The 25,471-nt window shown below is 39.8% G+C and overlaps 2 protein-coding genes across 4 annotated transcripts; one reads left to right on the top strand and one right to left on the bottom strand.

Moving 5' to 3' along the window:
* The first annotated feature begins 438 nt into the window (after positions 1-438).
* Positions 439-23,706, top strand: LOC145450128 (transmembrane protein 145-like). Its single transcript, XM_080328617.1, has 15 exons — positions 439-642; positions 706-780; positions 844-921; positions 8,451-8,537; positions 9,099-9,201; positions 10,153-10,239; positions 10,562-10,633; positions 10,705-10,773; positions 10,856-10,936; positions 13,041-13,213; positions 13,894-14,066; positions 16,528-16,648; positions 16,763-16,911; positions 16,973-17,129; positions 23,377-23,706. Exons 1-15 carry the CDS (start codon positions 544-546, stop codon positions 23,482-23,484), a joined length of 1,632 nt encoding a protein of 543 aa, XP_080184743.1. The 5' UTR covers positions 439-543; the 3' UTR covers positions 23,485-23,706.
* LOC145450135 (uncharacterized) lies at positions 1,365-4,450 on the bottom strand. 3 transcript variants are annotated; one of them, XR_013918428.1, is made up of 6 exons: positions 4,138-4,439; positions 3,986-4,077; positions 3,782-3,917; positions 3,282-3,390; positions 2,995-3,221; positions 1,365-2,157 (listed from the first exon to the last, which is right to left on the bottom strand). XR_013918428.1 is itself a non-coding variant. In XM_080328629.1 (6 exons), the coding sequence occupies exons 4-6, from the start codon at positions 3,375-3,377 to the stop codon at positions 1,897-1,899; spliced, it is 552 nt and encodes a 183-aa protein (XP_080184755.1). In that variant the 5' UTR covers positions 3,378-3,390; positions 3,782-3,917; positions 3,986-4,077; positions 4,138-4,450; the 3' UTR covers positions 1,365-1,896. The 3 variants fall into 3 exon arrangements, 2 of the variants coding, with proteins under 2 accessions (XP_080184755.1, XP_080184754.1); XM_080328629.1 differs by having other exon boundaries at positions 3,027-3,221; positions 4,138-4,450; XM_080328628.1 differs by having other exon boundaries at positions 3,027-3,221; positions 3,282-3,917; positions 4,138-4,252.
* Positions 23,707-25,471: the final 1,765 nt, after the last annotated feature.

Here is a 25,471-nt window from a genome sequence, read left to right as displayed (position 1 = left end):
AGCAATGAATCGGATTGACCTAACGCTACAATTTTGACAAAATTTTGACAAATTTTGACCTGTCAAAACAATCGCCCTACTCATCACTAAACTGAGTTTAGTAAGTCAAGCCTGTACTAACAGTTACGCATTAAGCAATATATTGCACAGGGGTGCATAACACCGATATGGTCACAGGCTTGTTGGACCGAGTGGAAATGAATTCGCAAGCTCGATTTTGTCCTAATTTGGAAAGCATTTTTTATAATCTTAACATCCTATTCATTTCCGGATCTTTACATCTGAGCGTTATTCAGTCGCAAAATCTTCTTGCTATTGTTTATAGTAAGTAACAGTGATTTACCGCCAGATACAATGAAATAGCATCGATTCGAGGACACTAGACTCGCTCTTGTATCATTATTGGACATTTCCACTTGTTTCCACTTTAGATAGCTCTCAACTCGATTCCCCAGTAAAGTTCTCTAGACAGCGCTGTTCTAAGATACTTCCAGCTGGTATAGCAGTTCAAAGGAGCCGGACTTCCAGTATGCTGCGTCGGAAATGAAGTTTAAGGTTCTTTCGATTGCCATTATTTATGCAGGTGCGGTAGTCACATGCGTCGAATCTCTATACCTGACCGGACATTTGCGAACCAAAAAGGTGCGAATTGGCAATTGAAATTTTTCGCGTGCTGGAGGTTATACGCATTACTTTATGATGCAGAACTGGGAATTTTTAGGAAGATTCTGTTTTCTCTCCGATCTTGGCCGATTGAAATTCGCGTTTACGTACCCACATGTAAGATGATGTTTACTTTTGAGTATATCTATAGCGCTGGCTAATGATATATTATATGGCCAGGAAAAGTGCTGTTATAATATTCTGCTCTATACCGATAACGATGATCAATGGGCGACCGTGTACAAAAATTATTCCAAGGTAGGGCAGATTAGCCGACTTACGTTTTGCTTCATTTTATTTTGTTTCATTCTCAAATAGTATGAAAATACGCTGGTGCTTATGAAGGTATATCCTACCACACTGTAAAAATTATTGTTGTAAATTTACGACAATAAGCCTGGTGATTTCCAATACAGGCTTACAGCCATAAGCCTGTAAGCTCAACAGCCATAAGCCTGTAAGCTCACTACAGCCATAAGCCTGTAAGCTCACTACAGCCATAACCCTGTAAGCTCATTACAGCCATAACCCTGTAAGCTCACTACAGCCATAACCCTGTAAGCTCACTACAGCCATAACCCTGTAAGCTCACTACAGCCATAACCCTGTAAGCTCACTACAACCATAAGCTTGTAACTCTCTCTCTTTCTCACCTATAATCTTGTACCTGATACTTGCAGTAGTCGACATTACAACTGACATGATGCACGGTGGTTATAATTGATCACAAATCAATAGAAAGAACTGGCATTTTTTATACAGCAAATGAATAGAAGCAGAAGCAACACGTGCAGCAGGAACAGTAGTAACACCAGCAGTCAGCTCAGTATAATAACACAGTATGGAACAATAACAAAAGTGTCACGACTTGGCCATCAGAGACCTATGTTAATAAGATTGAAGAGGTCAAAGTAAAGGCAAGATCACATTATTCAGCACAGGAACTTGGGTAAAACCTAATGTCCTAATTTATTGCTCAGGGGCAGCAATTGCCACGTGCTGATACTTCTCGTAGTATAGTAAATGAATGGAAAGTACTCAAGTACTCTGAAACAGTTAATTTGGCAGATACAAACTTATTCCACTTCTATTTGTACTTTACAGAAGTAGCAGAGTAAAAATTAAGTTCAGAGCAGTTCAAAATGTGATTTAGCACTCCAAAAAAGGTAAATTTGATAAACACTTCTACATCAATGTCCATTAGTGGTAAAATCAGTCGAATCACTTTCTATATCACATTTTATCACAGATTGAAGTGACTGCAGATGGTACACGCAGTCTCTTGATTTTGCCAATGCAGATGGATAAGAAATGCAAGGTGTTATTCACACTGCGCTTGAATTGGATATTAAATACCCAATGCAGGGATAGAATGATAGCCAAAGCATATGCAAAATCTACAATGTCATTAATCTTGAGCCCATCAAAGTGTACCGTCCATGTCTTTTTCCCAGTGTCCAAATGTATGATTGGGTTTGGTGATTCCGAATCATCCTGAAAAGAAAGGTACATCTGTATATTGAAGGCAATGAGAGTAGTACGACTAAGAGAGTAATTTTTTGGCAAACTGGTGTAATTGGTCCAACAATGACTTTTTGGCAAACTGGTGTAATTGGTCCAACGATGACGAGTACACCACTTACTAACAGACTGGTTCTCAACCGGTATGCCGCGACACACTAGTGTGCCATTTATGTCTCGCAAGGGTGCTTCAAGAGATTTCTTCTCCATTCGGAAATTATGCGCAAAATACTTCCAGTCTTTATACAGCAAATGATCATTAATCTAAATCGGCTTCGATGTGACGTTAATAGACAAATCAAAATTGCTGTCATGCCCAATGTTCCCTCTAAGCTGCGCACAAAAAATTCGAAGTGATAACCCTTTTTTTCGTGGTTACGTACTGTTGTCCAAGTAACCGCGCAGTGAGTGCGCGCTGACTCGTAAAAATTAGAGGGAACATTGGTCCCGCCCACAATCAATACCCCGCTCGAATTCGCTTTACTCGGCATATCTTCATCGTCTTCCTAATCACCAGCGAGAAATGAACCCACTTGGAAGTGACGGTCCCGTTCAAAAATTTGACGAACAAAGCCATCCACATTGCGATTGTTAGGTAGCGTATCAGTACTGCAGTTAAAATGTAGGCTCGAAGTGCAACGTAACGTTATATTACAGGTGCCGAATATGAGAATTGAGAAGTATAGTTGATCAAATTATATCAGCTAACAAATTTCCCCGTCGCTGAGGTTATTATCCCAGTTTGTTGGAATTGGAACTATAATTGAGCTGCAGGTGCCTGCCAATAGAACTACAGCAGTGGTTCTCAACCTTGAGGTTCCATTGAAATAGCAGTTTCATACTTCGTCCGCAACATCAGAACTTCTGGGTTTCTTGCGTCGTGGGCTTGCAGTCGGCGATTCTTCAGCAGGAAGCCGTCTCCGCGGGCCAGTCCGTCCGAACTTTTTTCTGTTTGCTAGGAGAACCGGATCGTCTGTGTCTTTCATTTTCCGATGCTCGTTATATATTTTGTCGTTGAGTCTCGTTATCCATGAGTGCTAAAATGTATCGAATTTGACAGAGTGTGATATTTCCACACTGCAAGCCTCAAAACTTACGTATGGCGGAAGAAAATTATCTTCATCAGCCGTAACTAATTTCAGAATTGGATATTTCCGAATTAGAGCTGAACATGCCTCTTTTCTCGCATGCATTGGCGGAGAAAGTCTTAACGAAACGTTCACGCATATAATCAACCTGATTGCACTAAAATTGGTACACAGTGAGTTGGGCTGTGGAAGTAACAGAGCCGAACTGGAGTAAAACATGGCCATAGCATCTGAATGGAGCACAAAGCCACAATCGACGGGAATTATTTTGCGCCCCGTGCGATTTGCCCCACAACTCATAATTATGTCACTTTCCTAGTGAAACAGCATGAAATAAACATCACAGTCATAATCAATTTTCGAAGATTTTAACTTATTTGTAGCGTCATTATCAGTCATTTTCCATTAGTCGTGAATAGGCATCTTGCAATTTCGAAAGCAGTCAGTACCGATTGACAGCTAAAATCTTGTTATACGTTCACCAAATATATATCTTACAAAATACTTACTCGACTACATCTGTTTATTTTCTTCCGCAGTATAGAGGCCTACGAGATTAGTCATGATTGATGGAACATTGTTGCGTTGTTCTGACTTTTGCAGACCACAGGGTAGGCCTACATCTCCAGCACTTTGACATATCACCTGCAAGACAAAATTGTGCTGAATTCCACACCATCACATCAAGTATATCCGATGGCAGAGTATCTTACCAATCTTGTGTCATTCATAGATTCACAATGCTGACACATCAATTGGAATTACACAGACCATATACAAGGCAAATCTGTCACTTTTGAAGCATCTGTAACACAAATATACCAAGTAATTAATCAACCCTGAGACCTGTGAGGCCGAAATTTACCTGAATTTTTCTTTAAATTCAATTTTAACTGGCCGTCGTTGGAATCAGCCATCCCAGACAACATCTCAGTAACAGTAACCGATGCTGCCATCGTCTACTCCATGGAATACGTCCGCTAGCAAACAGGACTAATTCTATATTCTGCCAAGTCATCAAATCACATATAATTTTTCTACCTACCAATCTCTTGGCTGCAGTTGTCAATTGAGCACGACTGCACAAGAATATATAGCGATCGCAGCGGTCGAATCCCTATCAATAAGATAATACTGACTGAAAAACTTGCCAACTTTCCCGGCTCTGCTCTACTCTACTGAGTCTACTCTCACTTATATACATATTACATATTCGCGCCATCTACTACACAAATCGAATTAAGCCGGATATGACGTCAAAGGGTACTAACTAAAGGTGAATGATGCACAACATCACAATCTGCACATAGATACTACGTCTCTAACACTTCCTATCTACAAATGACGCGACACATAGCAGCCCCCAATAAGATTCGGCCAGACTATGATATCGACTCAAGCTGCAACAAACGCTACAGCTGACGGCAAAGCTTCTGCTGCCCAGTGAAGCCGAAACGAAAGGAATCGGCAGGCAACATTTTGGCGGACTTTTACCGAAGCGTTCAACCGCGGCTGTGTCTTTATTTTGTACAATATGCATTAACGATCTGTGATTAAAGTAATAATGACGAAAAATAATGACCATAATACTTCTGTTGTCTTGAGTATGCCTGCGGTATGTATGGAGTATTATGGACTACGTTTCCAGTAGGACATCAAATCTGGGGCGTATCTAGGGTGTGTTCGGATTATGTTGTCACTCGGAAACCATGTCTGCGGTATATCTGGGGTGCGTTTGGACTGTGTTATTTCCACTCGAACATCAAGACTAGAGTGTGGCCTACGTGTCCACATAATCATCTTCATGTCTGCGGTATGGCTGATCTATGTTGGGGCTGCGTTGGCCCCCGTGGATCAGATCTGGGTCGTGTCTGGGGTGTGTTTGGACTGCTTAGACACTCCGACAGCATGTCTGCAGCATATCTGGAGTAGGCTCGAACTCCGTAGTCAATCGGACATCATGTCAAGCGTGTTTACGGATTACGTCGACACTCATACATCATGTATGGGGCATGTCTGGGGTGAGTTTGCAATGCGCTGACACTAAGACATCGTGTCTGGGGCATGTCTGTGGTGTGCTATAACTGTGTTGTCACTCGGAAATCACGTCTGAGGCATGTCTGGGACGTGTTCGTTATTCTCTGTCGACACTCAGAGATCATGTCTGGGCCATGTCGGGGGTGTGTTAATCGGACTGCGTTGACGCTCTGACATCATGTCTGAGGCATGTCTGGAGTAGGTTCCGACTTTGTTGCCAATCGAACATAATATCCTGGGTGTTTTAGGACTGCTTTTGACACTCAGACATAATGTCTGGGACATGTCTGGGTATGTCTGGGATGAATTTGAACTGCGTTGACACTCGGACATCATGTCAGAGGCATATCTGGAGTAAGTTCGAACTGCGTATTCTATCGGACATCATGTCTGGGATATGTCGGGGGCATGTTGGGGGGTGTTCGGACTGCGTTGACAGTCGGACATCATGTCTGGGCATGCCTGGGTGTGTTATCGTGTCACTCGGAAATCATATCTGGGTTATGTGAGGGGTGAATTCAGTTTGTGTTACCGCACGAATACTATGTATATGGGACATGTCTGGGGTGTGTTCGGACTGCGTTGAAACTCGGACATCATGTCTGAGGCATGTATGGAGTAGGTTCAGACTGCATTTCAACTCCGACATCGTGTCTGGGCATATCGAATGTGTGTTCGAACTGCGTTGTCACCCGAAAATCATGTCTGGGATATGTGTGGCGTGAGTGCTGCGGTCTTCGTTTGAGACACGAACATCATGTATGACGAAAATCTGGGGTGTACTCGGACTGTGTTGACACATGGCATCATGTTTAATAAATGTTTGGAGTATGTTCGGACAGGGTTGCAGATCGAACATCATGCCGGGTGAGTTTGGACTTCGTTTCAACTCAAACGTCATGTCTGGGGCATGTCTTGGGCATATCCGGGGGTGTTCGACCTGCGTTGCCAGTCTGACATCATGTATGAGGTATGTCTGGAGTATACGTTCAAACTTCGTTGTACATTATTTGACATCATTTCTGAAGCATGTTAATTTACAAGCACGACAGCTTGTTATGTGCCTGCATTTGGCGTTTACAACCTTTACAAGCTTGCAGTCCGCCATTACAAGCTGATTACAGGGTACTTTACAACAATAATTTTTACAGTGCATAGGCTACGCTTAAACACAGAATTATCCGTTGTTGCCTTCAGCCTAATCTAGTTACGTTCGAAACATTGTAGTTCAGGGATGTAGGCCAAGGTTGAGCTGCGACTATGGGTATATATATAATTGTATATGCAGGATGTATGTCAGGGACAAGAAATTAATCCGGTACGAATGAATTTGGGCGAAAAGTAAGGAACTTTGCGGTAAAAATTACGTTGTTTTATCGTACTGTGCCGTGCTTTTTTCGTACTTCTTGCTGCAGGTTTGGAAATGTCGGTCAGTATATTGTAATGAAGTTGTGTTGCTTGCCGAAGCAATGTCATCTACTGTGTTGCGAATTGATTTTCTACTTAAATAGGCCTACTAACCCTCACACACCTGACTGATAAATATATGTAATTTTCCATATTATTTATATTTTATAATTTTGACAATGCGGTGCCTATCTATTTCCATCTTACATCACATTGTAGTTAGCTATCCTGGCTTTACCTCACTCTTAAAATATACAACGATACAGACAACAACAAAAATAACTCAATTTACTTCGGCGACTGCGCTACCCTGACCTGGCGGAATGATTTGGGGCTAGCTGATATAGATCAAGCTGATATCTTCCAGAGATGAGCGGATTTGAAATTTTTATTTCTTAATCCAAAATCCGAAACGTCAAATCCTAATCCTAGTCATAATCCAGAAATTTTGTATATTCCAATCCTAATCCTGATCCTAATCCGATATAAACTTGGAATTCCTCGTAATTTTGCCTATAATTATGTCAAAAAAATAGAACGCATAATGAGTTCCAAAGTACATTGGTAACTTCGGTAGGACGCTAAACCTCGTCGCCATTCGCCACAGGACATCAATCTTCCCGAAAATCGGTAATTCCAATCCTAATCCTGATTCATTACAAAAAATCTGAAATCCTAATCCAATCCAAATCCGACAAAATTTCACAAATCCGGTTTTTCCAAATCCTATTCCTAATCCATGCTCATCTCTGATCTTCATCTGGATCAGTGGTTCTTAACCGGTGGGGAATTCAATGGTTTTTGGTGGGGAATAGACGCATTTGTTTAACATTATATACAGGATAGTTTACGTATTTACGGAGACACATGCGCAATTATATATATATATCGACTTTTCAATTAGATAAATAAAAATGAAAAGGGCAAAAGAAAACAGGAAACAAAATACATCAAGATAATCAGTTTTAGGCGCAATTACTGTTACCAATTAACTGCTCTGGAATGTATGTATCGAAAATTATAAATTGAAAGTGTCCTCCGAGGAAGCCTAAATGTCCTCTTTTTTTGGGAATTTGACCTTTTTTTCTGAAAAGGATTTAAATGCAACGAGAAATGAGGCTTCGACGCAGCGAAGGTCAGAGTTTCGTAAAACTCGGGGGCCGAGTAATAGTGATGACCTATTTTTTAGTAAACGCAATACTATCGGTCGAAAAATTTTCAAAATCACCAGTCTTCTTGGAGCTTTTAGGATTTACAAAAAAGGTAGTGGGGAATAAAGACTCGGAATAAATCTGAAGAGGGGAATGAAAACAAAAAGGTTGGGAACCACTCATCTAGATTCTAGAGAGTTGATCGAAGCCCGCCAAACAGTGAGCAGCTGATCACTCTGAACACCCATGACATATAGGCCAGACCTGAATTTCCAGTGAAGTTGGCTGCTCGTTGATTCGATACTTACCTTAGTGATATCGGCTCTCTTCAACAAAGTTGTAGGGCTTCGGCGCACTCCTGTAAAGAACTAACTTGAAAGCTATCAATACTATCACCTATATAGTTGTGTCCCCAACTAGTACATAGCCAAGAGGCTTATACGCCGCGTCAGTGGTGCAGTTTACGAATGCTAAATATTTCCTATTGCGGATATAGAATATTTCATTATTGCCCGCATTAGGTCGGTATGCACCTGTTTATGATACTCATTCAACATTTGACTGCTACATTTGCTATACGCAGACATGCGCCGACAAGGAATCGGTTTTGCGACCCGAAAATCATGAAGTCATCAATTTAACCATGGGATATGAGTGGAGCGGATGTCACGTGAGTTGAGAGATGTGATGACGATGTCATTTGTTAGATAATACGAACATTTCTCCCGTCGTCCCAGGCCGTCTGAGATACCGATAACAAAAACAGAAGGTTCACGCTTCCGAATTGAGAACCCCGGGGGTTTATATTTAGGTAGAAAATGCTCGATTTCGTCTGATTTGTCTGTATTAACGTACGAACCAGAGACATATATCCCTGGTCTTTGAAAAAGATGGCACGCATGGACGAATTACTAGCCAGCCAGAAACGACAGTAAAGTCTCCATATATCATAGCGGCACCAATCAAAAAGTATATCAGAGTACTGCCACATAGATAAGCCTCAGTCAATATACAGTTTGCAGGCCCAACTAACTTTCTACTCAAATTTCGTTAGAAAAGAGGACTGTCGACACGAACAATAAAATGATTAGCTCAGATCATGAAATATCAGGCTAATGTAACGTCATACCAGTAATAAATAATCATCTGGAAAGTTCAAAATGCCATCCAACAAAGCTAGGCTATTCAAATTGATTGGGCTCAATTTCTAGCGGTTCCGTTTTATTCCCAGATAACGAACAAAACTGGGGCCAGAACTTTGGAGTGCTCAGGTGAAAGAAGTTTTGGCTCTGTCCGTGAGCGATGGTGGTATATTGCCATCAGTAACTGCCAAGGTAGGATAGATAATAATAATTCACTACAATTGTTACTGATTTAGTAAAACGGATCAGAAGTTCGGCACGTGCTTTAAACAAACGCCATTTTAAAAAATATTCTGGAGTTGTATCATTAATTATGGCATAATTGTTGAAATAGTTAGAAATACACTCTTAGCGAAAAGAGTGTGTATCCCCCCCCCCCAGAGGGTCGATAGGGTGGTACAAGAAAACAGAACCTAACTCAGGATTATATCGCGGTCATAAATCCTAAGGGCCATCTCCATAATTTAAATTAAAGACTTGTATTCGATTTATTTCGCGGTATAAGTCTGAGATAGGTTTTGGTTTCGTGACTCATGGATGTATATTCACACCAGAGTTGGATCAATTACATTAATTCAGTTCAATTACAATTACAATTACAATTAATCCCTTGCATGTTTCAATTACATTACAATTACAATAACTCCATGCTAAAAATATCAAATTACAATTACAATTACGCGATATAAATATGCTTCAATTACAATTACATTTAAAAAAATATAATTCATTACATTAAGCTCAATTACAAATTACAATTGATCCAACTGTGATTCACACCTGTATGTAAAGTGTGGTACACGGGTGCAGATTCTTTTCGCTAAGAGTGTATATTCTTCAGATTTCCGACATAGCGCGGGGTGTGTAAATGTGGTGAACGGTCTTCGGCTTGGGTGCCAAATTGTGCTTCCACACCAATCGTAAAAGTGATATCTCCCAGGATTGTAGTAGAGTAGGGTGTGTTTGGGTGTACCACCTTTTTTTTATTTCTGTGAGTGGTAAACGAAAACAGAAGCCACTACATACCTGCGACATATCTACGTATGGATTGTTGTTTGACCCATTTTCCCTTGGTTACTTGATCCTATGCGTAATACTTAACTGCAATAGCAATATATGCATAATTTCGTCCATATGATCCAGGCAAAGATGGTCTCGATGTAAGCTATGAAATGAGCTTGACAAATGGAAATTCATTCTGGACTCAACAATTTTCAGCAGACGAGTTTGGTAAGAGACAGCGGAAATATCTTTATTCGAGAAGTCTTTCAAATCTCCAGTCAGATCATACCCTATAGTCTAATTTTTCATGTAAGGTCTGCTATGTTTCTATTTAGACTCGTAATTTTAGAGCGAAATTTACAGATATATGCAGATTCTCCGATCGTGATCCGTAATCGATTTCCAGAGTTTCGTCGTTGCGCGATTTTTACTACTGTGCTTGTACAAATGTACATGTACAAGTACAATGTGCTTGAACCGTTCACACGGATTAGAAGCATCTGCAATCCACGGTATTAACTGGATCGCAAAATGACTCGATTTGTTACAGGCATACTGGAGATGAACATCGTGTTTTTCGTCGCATGCATGCTGATGTTGGCGAATGCGATGAGAGCAACAGGTAATGATTCCATGAAACAGGTCAGATAGCATTTGAACTCATAGCGATAACACAGTTTGCTTTGTATTCAGCTGAACTCGCCAATAGACAGATGCTTCACACAACGTACAAGATATTCTTAGCTTGCTTGGTAGTCGAAAGTATGAAAGAATGCCGCTACTATTATGAAATGCATAAACTATATATTCAAGCGCATTTATTTTGTTTTGACATGACTTATAGCCTTCTGCTTACTGCTTCTATCCGTTGCGTACGGTACATTCGCTGCAGACGGTATTGGGCATGACGGGATAAAAATACTAGGTAAGAGTCCGACGGAATACTATTTCGATATATGCGACCGGGGCCTACGATAACTTATAGTTACTTAATACTTGAAGTTATCGTAGGCCCCGATGCGACCTATGATCGAGGCTTGAGTTTCGATTATAATTTGTGATTTAAATTTGAAATGAGTAATTTAAAAGAAATATCGCGCTTCGTACAGATCAGATGTACAGATCAGGGCCTGCCAACAATTGGCCCGCGAGAAGGTTTTGAGTGGCCCGCGAAGTAATTTCCGAAATTAGTAATATTATTAAAATGGATTGCACAGATTGTGCACTTGGAAGGCCAACCAAAATTTTGATTACTGGCCGCATCACTTGAGATGCGATGACTAAAATATCAGTTCTTCTGACGCATTGGCAGATCCATGAGCCTGTCACATTTTGGTACATCTTCGTACATTACAATGAAGCAGAATAATTTGCGATAGATTTATCCAAAGTGAAAATTTTCGTCACGCTTCGCGCAATATGTTGTCACTTGATTTCTTGCTTTTAATATTGCTACCCCTTTCTGAAAATGAAAGAACGCCTATTACCAGATTGAGTCTAAATTCGCAATTACGAGACAAAGTGTCGTCCAACATGCGACTTTGTGTTTGCGCTCGCAGAAAGACCGTCGACGTTGAAACCTAGGCACAAAATGATTGACGCATGTTGGCCGAAGCTTTCGATATTGATATGCCCAGGCGCCGAATAGTCCAGTCCTTGGAAACTGAGCCCAGCGATATAAACAGACCCGCAATATACTCAAGTAACAATATTATTGAAATATAAACTTCGAAAAATCTTTGCGCTTCGCGTGGCTAGTGGCCCGCGCAATAATTCGTCAAATGCATGTGCCCCTTTGGCCGAAAAGGTTGGCCGGGCCACCCTGATCCAGACCGTGAGTCTATATAGGCGTAAATCATTATCGTTGCCTGATTTCCATGGGGTATCCACAATGGCCATTCAAGTACTATTTTTACACTAACAGACAACTTTGGTTTTCTAATTGTTGTTTCTTTGATTCTGACTTACAGCTCACAAGCCTGTACTCTCACTGTTGGTGGCGGTGACGAGAGTATGGGTTGTATCGCCCTAGATGAGTCATCAACGAGGAATTGAAGATATTTATGGAATAATTGATGAAAATCAACCCTTGATAAATACTGCCTATACACGACCCTAATTATTATTAGTGAACCCTGAGCATCATCAAAACAGTCTTCAGTTTGCTTTAGTAATAGTTGATATTTTAAGGTGAACGCTTCAGCCACAGGCACCAGGCATGTGCACTTTGCACTTTGCAGTGCATGTACTGTCACACATATAGGCCTACCACGCGGTATTCGATATGTCGGAATATATAATATCTAGAATCTAAATTATACGTATACGGAATGAAGCATAGGCGCAAGCTTAACGGCCTACATATTGTATGCGCGATATTTTATCAGGAAATATTCGAGTTTGCTTGATATACAAAGCGGAATAAGATGGCATTAACGTTAATATGTACTTATGCTATTTTAAAACATGGCATATATTAGGGCTGCCATATGTCCTCGTACAGGCGGATTTGTCCTCCTTTTTCAAGAAATCGTCCAAGGGCCGCCTATTTGTCCTACTATTTGGAAATTCGTCCTCATGTATAGCTTTGACAGTCGGGCTAATGGACAGGCTGAACTAAAATACGCCCTAAATGAAATCTGTAATTAGAGCGGGTCATTTGGGCGTGGGACTGGAAAAATAACCTTTTTTGGTCAACACCACAGCAGCATCGTTAAAAGTGTGTAATTCGGGAGTCGATTCGGGGAGATGACCGTTTCTTAAGTCAGTACAAATTTTGGAAACAGCAGTTTTCTAGTCCGGTAATCTGACTTCTGTGATTTGTAAAATGTGTCCTCCTTTCTGGATTTCAAAAAATGGTAAACCTAACATATATCATCATGATCGAGAGCCTGCGCTCAGGCAGGTCCTATTGATAATACTTCATCTTATGGTTAAAGGTTATGACCTATATATATCATTGAACTGTATCGGTGAAACAGGTGTTTAATATTGGTCTGGTTTTCACTCGAACCTAACATTTATTTCAGGCGAACTGCTTGGAGCGTGCTCGGAAGTTGGTTTCCTTGTGATGTTGTTACTCGTCGCGAAAGGTTACACAATAACACGTGGACAGCTGTCACAGATTGGCAGTATCAAACTGACAGTGTTCTCTACTATTTATGGAGTTATCAGCATTGTTTTATTTTTGTATGAATATGTGGTAAGTTACTACACCTACACCATTTCCTTTGGACACGGTTACATGTACATTACAAGCAAAGCGGGCCGCAGTATAATGAGGGGCTCACGCTCACGCATATTAGCAAAGGCAAAACTCCCGTAACTGTGATCATATCCCCCTTTGGACTGTCCGCGGTTGGCCGTACTCGCTCACATGAAGTTTGCAGACTGCTTGTTGTTCGGGCACCAAGGTCTTACTGGCGTGCTGTGTCGTTTTGACGCATGAAAAGATAAATTTCTTGCTGTAGTCACACCAACTCTTCTGTGTCAAATATGCATTTCATTTTCGGAAACATATCTTTTTTGAAGGAACGTCGAAGTTATAAGCGATTGAAAAGCTACCAATGCAACTAGATTACGCGAGCAGGACTACCTGTATAATCAACGAGAGTTGACGAATTTCCAATTTTGTCGTGTGAATATAATTGTGAATTGAATATATATACGCCCATTGTGAATTGAATATATGGACAGCGAGTACCGCTATAGTAGCGTTATGCGTAGGCCATGAGAATCAACTCGCGGATTGCATGCGGCCCGCGTGCTATGGCTTAGATCACTCATGCTTTAAAATATATATTATTCATATGCAGTGCTCGTTCTGCCATTTTAGAAACAAGCATATAAAGAACTGGATCTATAAAGTGATTTCTTGCATAGTTTTCAGATCCTGGTCTGGTACTCTACGTTTATGAATCACCTGCAGGATACGGTATCATCACGCTGCGTATGATGGCATGGTTTTGGTTCACGTACAGCTTAATATTCACCGTGAAGCACTACCCAGAAAAAGCAGGATTCTATTATCGTCTGTTTTTGTTATACAGTATTTGGTGAGATTTGTTATATATATTTTATTTAATCCGCACTCCTTCGAAAATGTTCCACACTACTGCCGTGTACGAGAACGAGTACATGCATAACACTGGTCAACACAATTTTTGTTGACTTTGATCAGACAATTGATTGTGACTAACTTTTGGGCGCTGAATTCAAAAATGACTTCCGTTTTTCTCTATCACGTCAAGTTTTTGGGTTAGGCACCCACCGCATTGTCTCATAACCCACATAAAGCACTACTTTTGATATTTTGTGTTTATTGTATAAAACGTTTCAAAAACCACAAGCAGTCGAAAGTAAATCAATAGATTTCAAATAAACATTAGCACTGCTTTATTTGGTTGATTTAAACTGATATTGCTTCTACAGGACAAATAAAGTGCGGGTTCCAGAGTCCAAATTTACGCTAATAACCCGCAATTCTGTAGGTTGTCTCGTTCGATACTCGAGCAATAGTCAGCTAACATGTAAGCTCCAATCTACTCTGGTATCTTACCCCCATCATTTTCAGATGTTGGGGGATATTTTCTCCTTGCCCATCTCCGAATAGGTTAAGGTTTTCGGGGATATTATTTATATATTTTAGCTTTTTTGAATGTCTGCTGTCCGACATAAACATATGGAAGTGGCACATGTGTATCTGGCTTACATGTGCATCCTTATATTGTCTGACCACTAAGAAAACACAATCTTTCAAAGCTAACACATATGATCCAACCGTGATCTTGATATTGCAACAATTCAATGTTTCTGTATTATTCTCAATGTTTCTGTATTATTCACGAAGACTAACTGAGATTGCAATTGTTGCAGCACCTAAGACATTGCCATTTTGGAGAATGCCACACTTTAAGATCCTTTTTGAGCTTCCTATAAGCATTTGCCGTTGACTTGAGTTGTAAATCGGGATTCCTAACTCCTCCAGTCATCCATGGAAACAGTATCATGCCAATGCCAGTTTCGCGGCAATACACAAAGCTACCGAAAGTAGGCCTACGAAGAAAAGTCGGTTTCTCCTGATCGAAAGTGAGATAGGCTACCTTTTCTACCTTGCCAAGTAATCTTTTCTCACTTCGTATGGATGTTAAAAGTTCCGAATATTTCTATTCAAAGTCCCAAAGCTTATGCCAGGTCAATAACTTGTGTTGATGGACTACTCTAGGTTCAGAATCATCTTCTATTTCAGAATCTTCATCATTAGGCCTGCTATCCCTAAGATCTTCATCGTGATCCAAATTATCGAGCGTATAGTAGTTTCAAGTTACACTGAATACGCTGAATAGGGCATTGGACCTATAGCTGATGGTAAATGTAATGTTTAATTTTCTTGCCATATCCTGCAAGTTTGCATAAAATATGTGCGTGAAATATTCTCGGATGATTGCATCCTCTAACCAAAAATGGGTGAAAGCATCGGCCTATGTCGACACCAGTACCTTTTTTATACAATCAAATTTAGCGCTTGCTTATATAACTTATTATATGGTGGAAAGTGTGGATTTGTATATGGTATGGAAAAGTAATAAGGCTAAATTCGTGAAAATTTGCATATTTTGGGCATTTGTCGTAGAGCAAAAACTTGACGTAATTGAAGAAAACCAGTGGCATTTTTGGAATCAGCACGCAAAATTAGCGTAAATCAAGTACAAAATCAAAGTCAACAAAAATTTCGTTCAGAATTGTTGTCCAGTGCTCAAGTAATGCCATATAGATCACCACCGACGTGTCCTTTCCGACATTAAAAATGACAATATCAACTTGACTATTCAAGTGAGGTGTGGCGATATATTTCCGAGAGGTGTTATATGGGGTGAAGCTGATTGACATATAGATACTTATACAGAGGGTTGCATTTAAAACAAAAATCAATTTAAAGCAAACATGTTTAAAACAAAGCCCTTGTTTAAAAAATGTTTTTTATTGTTTTTATTGTTATTTTTTAGCCATGACGTCACGGATATTTAATTGTGACGTCACAGTGGATTGACATTTCCAATTGAAAATATAGGATAAATATGGCTCTTTCGACCAAATATGTTTAACCATAGGACTACACCGTTATGCAGCAGCGTTTTACGGTCGGCGGTAATCATCATCAGAACACCTATTCTGTACCAATGATCTATATCTACATGCTAAAACTGTAGAACCGACGACGATTTCGAAGGTTCCAGCCACCTTACACCGTATACGTCGACTATTATGGGTGCAAATCGTCCGTAGGCTCATACTGCATGGTTTTTCGGACGCATACACAATTACGGCATAATTAGACAAAGAGTTTTAAAACACCGTTTGTTTTAAATGCAACCCTACTTTTTTCAATGTACACCTATACCTATATAGCGCCTCTCGCACAACCTCTATGACTTCTGACGAGTCTACCTTACGATACATATATATGGATTAAAACCCGATATCTCTGTCTTTAGTGACGAAAATTTCAAAATACAGGTTCTTTGCAGTACCGATGATGGTTTTAATATCGTCCTACATTATTCCGAAGTATATGCGGTCAAAAATCGTAAACGCTTTGGAGCTCTGTATTGATTTCGTGGCCTACTTTACCTTCATGGTGAGTATGATAACAGACACATATCAGTACTATTTCACATTTATATAAGCAATGTAGGCCTATACGACGTAGACCTAGCTAGACTCTATCATGCTGTGTTTATATTTCCTTCAGATTTTGACAAGGCCTGCAGCTGCAAATTCGAACTTTCCGTATCATGTTCGAACTTCACAAATAGGTATCATCATGCCGAACGGAAGAATGGAAACCTTGGCCGATTTCCCCCATTCCGTTTACGCAGAAACTGACTTAAATGGGCGTCGGTACGGTTGTCTTGCTTCGTAAGCGTGCAGTTTTATTGATTAATTCATGCTGACCGCACAGTGTCTCCAACTTCGCGGATCTTTTCTCCGCTGATGGTCCACTGGAAAGAGGGTCTGAAGCTATCCAGGGCGATGATGGCAAATCGAAAGCCCATAATATCAAGGATCCAAAGTGCGAAGAACGTAATTCGGTTACTACAGTTGATCATCATACTCAGGTGAAGCAAAGTAAAAAAATAAAACATGTTTTTTATTTTAACCATGATTTCCTAAAACATGTAAAGTGACGTTCTGGAGTACAGAACCGGGGCCTACGATATCGACAATATCGTAGGCCCCGACAGAACCTCATAATACATTTGAATAATATATTCATATTTAATACTGAACCTTTTAGAGCTGACTCTCAACAAACACAATCAGTATCGCTAATTATGACGTTACACACTTAGTCCTGTAGAATTTGATCTAAAAATGGCTTAACCTAGAAAAAATTCTTATAAAGACGTATTATATACTGTTGGAAAGTTAATTTTACCATCTTTTCAATGATAGGTTTTGTCATTTTTTTAACCTTGGGGTAAAAAGTTATGACCAAAAACGTGCCAAAGGAGTAAAAATTGAAATTAGGGAAAAAATTATTATAAAAATATGAACAAAATGCTAGAAACTAATGAATTTTCAACAGAAAAGCAGGATATAGATGCAAAAGGAATATATGAAAATAAAATAGAATTATATATCTGTTTCAGGGAGTAAGAGTGAGCAAGACAGGGGGACGGAGGGTGGCGCAAGTAGAGCTGTTGTTGTCCGTTAAAACTTCATTATGTTATTGATTACTTACTATAGTCTGTTTCATTTACCTTGCTTGTTTTTTTAGATAGTGCTTAGTCAAAAAAGAAACAGCAATTTGTGTTAAGTGTAGAAAAGGCTATCGTACTGGAGATTCACTGTGTCATTCGGGAGCTCATTTCTGCGAGAGTGATAGTACCACACACCCTTTAGACTAGGGTTGCATTTAAAACAAAAATCAACTAAAAACAAACATGTTTAAAACAAGTCCCTAATTTAAAACATGTTTTTCATTGTTTTTAAGTCATGACGTCACGAATATTCAATTGTGACGTCATAATTGATCGAAATTGACCATTGAAAATATAGGGTAAATATAGCCCCTTTGACAAAATATCTGTACTACATCTGTTGAACCGACTATTTTTTAGGGTTCCAACCATCCCATAACGATATACGTTGGCTAAATTGGGTGGTAATTGTCCGTGTGATCATAAAACATGTTTTTGGAAAGTATTTACACAATTATGGCATAATTTTATAACTTGAAAACAATACAATTTTGTTATTTAATAAGGCTTTCGTTTAAAATATGTTTTAAAAAAAATGTTTCAAAACACCGTTTGCTTTAAATGCAACCCTACTTTGGACACTATAATTGGTCATGCTTTGAAACTGAATTGTGGAACGCTGATCACAACTTTTCAGAAAAATTAAGAAAATGGCCATAAGATGTACATCCACACATCATGCCGTAATTTATTGAGAAACCATGCGAGATCCAAGAAATGTTTGTGAAGGCTTTATCGAAAATTCGTATTTCTTCACTGGCAAATAATTTTTCTCTGAGAAATGTTATTTGACCTGTGGGGTCCAGATTGCCACGATAGAATAATTAGACACGTACAATCTAGGCAGGTATGGACAATTAAATAGGCTTATATTTATTTCGAAGTTCCCGGTCGACATAAGGGCAATCCTTTTCGGCTAAGGTTTTCTCGCGGGCGATCTCGCACACTTTTCAGAGTACCATATTGGCAAATACTTCGTATGTTTTCGAGCATCGCGGCATGGTAATGGTTGACGCCGAAATGCCTATTTTTATTTTCTATAAATCATGCTTTTTTCGTGGGGGAAGGGTACTCATAATCAAAAATTTGGCAACATGAAATCGCTCCCAGCGCGAAAAAAATGAAAAGAGTTGCATAAATTGTCGATGAGTGATGTATAAATAATTTATGTTCATTCACCGACATAATTTCGGGACCGCCAATTGGACGATTTGGGGTGCGGCAGTTACGGTCCTGGTAAGAGGTCAAAGTCCGGTCGCTGTTTTCTGGTTGAGATTTTACTATTGGAAATATTTTGCGCTTCAATCGCATATATATATATTAATTGCATGTGCGGTATATCCGGGGTCAAATCAAGGTTGTTATAACAGCCATCGGGGAAGGGTTCATACCATGTGCTTCGAACCAGATGTTCGCAATCCGAATTCCCATCTGTGATTGGCAATACGGGAAATTAATTGCATTGGGTTTTGTTTTAGTGCTTTGTGTGACTGGTAAATCAACTGGGAATGTCATGGAGATATCTGCCCACATTGAATTTGGTACTGCACCCAGTTATTAATTTTAACACGAATGTATTCCAAACAAAGCTCCGCTCCGCGACGATGTTGGTTGCATATGATTTCATAAATGTAGTAGCCTTAACAGCCCCTAAAGCGCGGTAACTGAACATATTTTTGAACATTCTACCAATGGGTATTGTGTCATTATAAATATTTTGCGTTACCCGAGAAGACACATGTTGCGATTTCGTATGTAGCCACCTCCGACTAACTGTCGAAAGTATGCGACCACCCTCCCCCGACCAAATATACTTAGATATTTCTGCCACTTGAAGTAGTTTTCACGTGTCTTAAAAATTACTACTTTTACTGTTAATTGAGTAAAAAATATAGGGAGTTACTTGTGCTACTTGAGTAGAAACGTCAATCACATCTACAAACTATAGTTCAGTGGTTCTCAGCCGGGGGTCCGCGGACCCCTGGAGGTCCGTGAAGCATTTTCAGGGGGTCCACGAAGCGAAGCGAATTTACAAAATAGTTGATAACCTAATTTATATTTTTCAAATTAGGAAAATCCCGAGGCAGTTTTGCTTCATTACAGTAGAACTCACATCAACAGGATGGCCGTCTGAGATTGAATATCCTTCTGTGTGGACTCATTTTAGTTGCTAAATTGCCAATAGCCCACTGATACAAATATTTGACTGTATAGAGGTGTTTTGCTGGGCATTGTGTAAAAAATAAATGGTTTGATACGTAAGTCAATCACGGAGACTTCGAAATGTTCGCAAAAATCCGTTTTCTCCTGTGATATAGGCCTACATAACCATTTCCCTAATAACTTCAAGATGAGCTGCTAGATATGAATTGACAGGCTTGACGTTATATGTTCAATAAAAAAAATTGTTTGTAAATTTTGGTGTCATCATTGTTGTGAACATACCCAAATGTGTCGTCGGAAGCGTTATGCCTAATTATTACATTCGCCACCACCTTTCTTTGTTTAAATGGATTTTCAGCACTCCTTGATATGCAATCGAAGGCGCAGATTTTAACGACACGGCCACGTATTTCAAAAAATGCAGTTGAATAATTAGTTTTGAAATAATAAAAGTCAACCCAATTTCTAAATAAATATAATGCTGTTATTTTCAAGAAAAGTAATTAATTTTGTTGCTGTTTATCATTAGCTTGCAGTTATCAGTTGCCCAAGACGGATGACGATTGTACGATACTTTCGCTAAATTTGAACTAGAAGTTCGGGGGGGGTCCAAAGGGGGTCCGCGAATACTAAAAGGTTGAGAACCACTGCTCAAGTTCATAGTAAAAATATTACGGCAAATCAGAAACCGCCAAAGATGTAAAGCTTTTTGTATATAGAACTGGCGTTTAATATTGCAAAACACGAACAAAAAGCCTCGATACCATTTAAAAACATTTCTGCCTCTGTTCAAGTATGGTGTCTGGTATTTGTTGAGCGCTGTAAATGGATGGATCGAAAAGAGCTTCTGATTGGAGGATGATAGAGAATCACTGTATTCAAGTTCACCGAAAAACTCATTCATTATGTATTAGGCTACAACAACCCAGGTTTCATGATAGATGATTTCAATAACAATATTTGATCTGTTGCTATTGTATGCTAACCGTGATGTCACTAACGAAAGCTGAAATTTGATTAATTTATGAAAATGAGAAAAATTAATACGGAAAAAATCTGACGTGACGGAGGAATTATCAGCACAGAATCGGATTCAGCAACCATAAATTAGCCTAAATCAATCATTAAAATTTTTGACGCTGATTTTTTTTCGAAATTCGTAAACCAGTTTTATTATCTTCGTCTAGGTCAACTTTTGCCCCCTCAACTTATGATAAATACATCTTAATAAAGTTATGTTTCATTTATTTGCTGTTCAATTGTTAGTTTGCTTTACTGAGAGTGATATTCCAATTTATGGTGTTGTATTCTGTTACGAAGGTATCGTGTTTTAGCTTATAATTGTATTTTAATGTCAGGCAAAATAGTGCTTTACCCCCTTTTTGGTCATAACTTTTTTTCCCCAAGGTAAAAAAATGACAAAACCCATCATTGAAAAGCTGATAAAATTATCTTTCCAGCGGTATATGATACGTCTTTATAAGAATTTTTTCTTGGTTGACCGAAAATTCTACAGGACTAACTGTAAAATACAAAATTCAAAATACGAGAGAGCTGTAACGCAGGCACGAAACAAAACAAAAAAGTTATTGTGCGATTTTTAAATGATACATACTTTTTTATTGGCATTGCATAGACTAGGTCAGAGGTGGTCAGCCTTTTTGCTATTCACGGCCGCATTTCGATTACTCATGTAGCCTCCGGCCGCATTTCAGGTCATATAGTCGTAAGAAATAGCTGGACGCCGAATACCCATCAGCATGTTAAACTGTTCATGACCATTTTCGGTGAACTCCGGACTAATCTATATATTGATATCGGTGAACTCAAGAACAAAAAATAACATAAATTACGCCCCTTTGCCAATATATAGAACTTGTCCTGATGATAATTGGCATCACGCGTTGGATTTTCCAGCAGGTGTTTGCCGATGAAAGACTTTTGACCAATGGTTGTATTAAAAAATAAGCAGATTATTTTTCAGCGACTTCGAGATTTACGATTTTATGGATGGTGGAATGTGTTCTTTGATACGGTGCTGCAACCGTTTGGTAGTTCTTCCAGTGTACCGACAATCGCAGTGACACTTGAATTCATAAATTACATTACTTTGTTGTGGTGCCGAGAGAAAGTCCTTTCGGGTTGCAGGAAGCATTGGTATCGTAGTATAAACAACATTGGTTTCGCCGTTGGATAACAACGGTAGACAGCTGAAGTCAGCTGTTTCTCAAATCGATAAGAAACCAGGTGAATAGCTTTTATGGAGTAGCCTATACATCCCTACTTCCACGAGAAATTTATTCGCAAGTCAGAGCATCCAGTAATTCGGATTTCGGGTAGGTTTTACGGGGTGAAATACTGAGAAAGGCGAAGGAAAATATTAATTAATTACGACGGCGTCACAATGATAAAGCTCAAAGTTAAAGGATTTCGGAGCGAAGGCACCTTTTGTTTCAGCTGCATACTGTTGAAAATGATGATTTTGATATTTATTTATTGGTAACAATTTAGTGAACAGATTTTCATACATTTCCCTTACTATATTACTTGAGACATTGTTAAACTGTTATATATGCCTAAATGCCTGTATTGTACAAATGTACATATTGTGTGTTCGTTGTTTACTCTAGTGTTAGAAATATTTTGGAACTTTGTTAGCTCAGCATTATAGTCTCCAAGTATGAGAGAGAATGACTCATTTTGAAAGTGTTCTGGTTTCTCGGGTTTAGGCCCTATTTCCGAGTTAATGTCATGTTAATCATGCATGTATAATTGGTTTCAATCTGACTCCTCTCGTGGTAGTACGATACGCCGCTCGATGTGTGAAACACTGAACATGAACATTAAACACTCAGGTCTGTTGAAAAATATTCTGCCAAGTAGGCTGTGTGAATTGAACTGATATTATCTAGGGTTACCGTACGTCCTCTTTTAAGAGGATTTGTCCTCTTTTTGACTATTTTGAAAGTGTCCTCGGAGGACGCCCAAATGCCCTCTTTTTGGGGATTTTGTCCTCTTTTTGGAGAATTTTGGTTAAATATAGGGCAAAATCCGACTGAGATGCAGTAAATCAGCACTGAAGTAACGCTCCGGCGGCTATTTCGGGAGTTGAGCCAGAAAGTTGACCTTTTTTTAGTCAACCGACCACGAAGTTGAAAAAATTTACCTTTTTCAGGATTTTTCTCCTGTATTGCAAGTCTGAAAATTTTGAAAAAGTTTCCTCGTATGGTAACCCTAATATTATCAAGTGTAAGAAATGATCTCAAGCCGCAAGTAGAACGGTGCAGATTCTGAATTTCATCACATACACCGCTGTCTATCGACATATATTACGGAAAGCACATCCATCGCCCATGTTTGCCTATTTTGGCGAGATTCTAAGTAGCATTGGTGAAGTTTATTAGGCGCACACTATACAAGACATCTGGTTCCTTTACAGCATGAAGCCAGTCCGGATCCTAGTCGCAATGGGAAGGCTGAAGTATGTGCTGAAGAAAACACGAGCGGCACTGTTAAATTAGAAACAACCAGCAGCACGAATGCGTAGAACAGGAACTGAACTACACCCAACCGTCCACAACTGAATCGAAAATGGCTGTTATGTAACGTCATATTGCAGTGAATTGCACTTTCCGCGGACAGTTTCGATGAAAACCGGAAAAAATCCGAATGTTAGCATAGTAGGCTATAGGCCTATATCGTAGTAAATCCAATGGGCGAATCTTGCACAAACAAACTTTCGAACCTTATTGAAGCCTCCGTTCCGATACCTTCGACCCGTTTTGCATAGCCTACTTATCTTTGATATCATCTCCTTGATATAGCCAGGTTGCCTAAGCAGTCAGCGTTTCGACTCAAGTAGAAGTGACGCCGCAAATTTCTACTGAAATACAAAGTCATACGTACTTCAAGTGGAAGTAGAAAGTGGAAGGTACGAGCAGGGATATCTGGAACTATCTAGATCAGGGGTCATCAACGTTCGTGAAACCAAGAGCTACATACTGATTAATCTGACGGGCTACCAGTTACTCGCGCCGTTTATCCGTGATCAGTTGGATTTCTTCACTTAGCTGAGGTATAAGATCAGAGTATTAGGCAGGGTGTCCGCCGCTTACCAAGAACAGAAGACGACTCTCCCTTATCGGAGCTCACGCAAGCGTATCCCAGTTCAGCTGCGTTGCCGCACTGCGCGCCGAAGCCTCAACCTCCGCGTCGAGACTAGGGAATATTAACTAGATTCCCGTTAAGCCTGCGTCCGTATGTTGCTTGGGGTCGACAGACCCGCATGTTCAACTGCTGCTCATATATGAAACCCTTCTCTGCTTCGACTTTCAAATCTCTTATTTGAATATATGCTAATGGGAGCGTGGGCACCGCGTTATTGGTGACCCCTGATCTAGATATCCGTGGGTCCGAGATGTATTCATGAGTAGTTTCAAGTAGATTTGGTCGAAGCGTCGTATACCTCGTCGGAGGTGGGTATTGTCGAAATTGCAAGATTTTTGTCGCGACGAATTATAGATTACTAACCTACGGATAGATACGCAACTCTCGCAAAAACCCGTCGGTACGCTCGGGCAAGCAGTTACTCTTATTGCTGAGCAATCTAAAAGCAGCATAATTGGCAGTGCTATAACTGGCAACCAGAGCGCTGAAAATTAATTAAACTGGTCTTAATCGAAAGCTAGTGTCGCACTGATTCCGACAATACAAATTAAAATTTTGTCAGAGCAATGGAACCACCTAAAACAGCCCTCAAAGTCTGAAAATCGGGATTGTTCCAAACAATTGCTTGACGAAATTGGCCATTGGTTATGTTAATTGTGTCACAGCACTGCCATTGTTGGAACAATGCCGATTTTCAGACTTATGGGCTGTTTAGGGGTGGATCCATTGCATTGACAAGATTTTAATTTGTATTGTCGGAATCTGTGCGACACTAGCTTTCGATTAAGACCAATTATATTAAATTTCAGCGCTCTGGTCGCCAGTTAGAGCACTACCAATTATGCTGCTTTTAGATTGCTCACCAATAGGAGTAACTGCTTGCCCAAGCGTAACCACCAGGAGTTGCGTATCTATCCGTAGGTTAGTAATCTATAGACCAGTGGTCGGGAACCTTTTTTGTCCGAAGAGCCATATTGGCCCTATTTTTTCCGCCATTGTTGCGTCCCAGTGCCAATCTATATAACAATGAAAAATTCGAGGCTGATTGTGGGAGTTCCAGGGACACAAGCGGAATAAAATTTATATTTTCGTAATCAGTGCAGAGTCAGCTTTCGATTGATACCCGTTTTACCAAATTTAATGCTCGTCAAGCCGGTCAAAAATGACCGTCAAATTGCCTGTAGCCAAATGGAAATTGTGACGTGATACAATTTCACTGAGGCGTGAGATTTGCCTGTGTCGACACCATATAGGACACTATGGTCACACTGATTCCGAAAATCGAAATACTTATCGACTTCTCAGTTGTCAAAGTATTCGGCGGTAACATAACGTTGCGCAACACGCCTACATTTTATCGCCAGTAT

This window comes from Botryllus schlosseri, chromosome 11 (assembly GCF_051294905.1).
Source record: "Botryllus schlosseri isolate E-star chromosome 11, Bs_hap1, whole genome shotgun sequence".
Lineage (NCBI taxonomy): Eukaryota > Metazoa > Chordata > Ascidiacea > Stolidobranchia > Styelidae > Botryllus > Botryllus schlosseri.
This window is presented reverse-complemented; position numbering and strand designations above follow the sequence as displayed.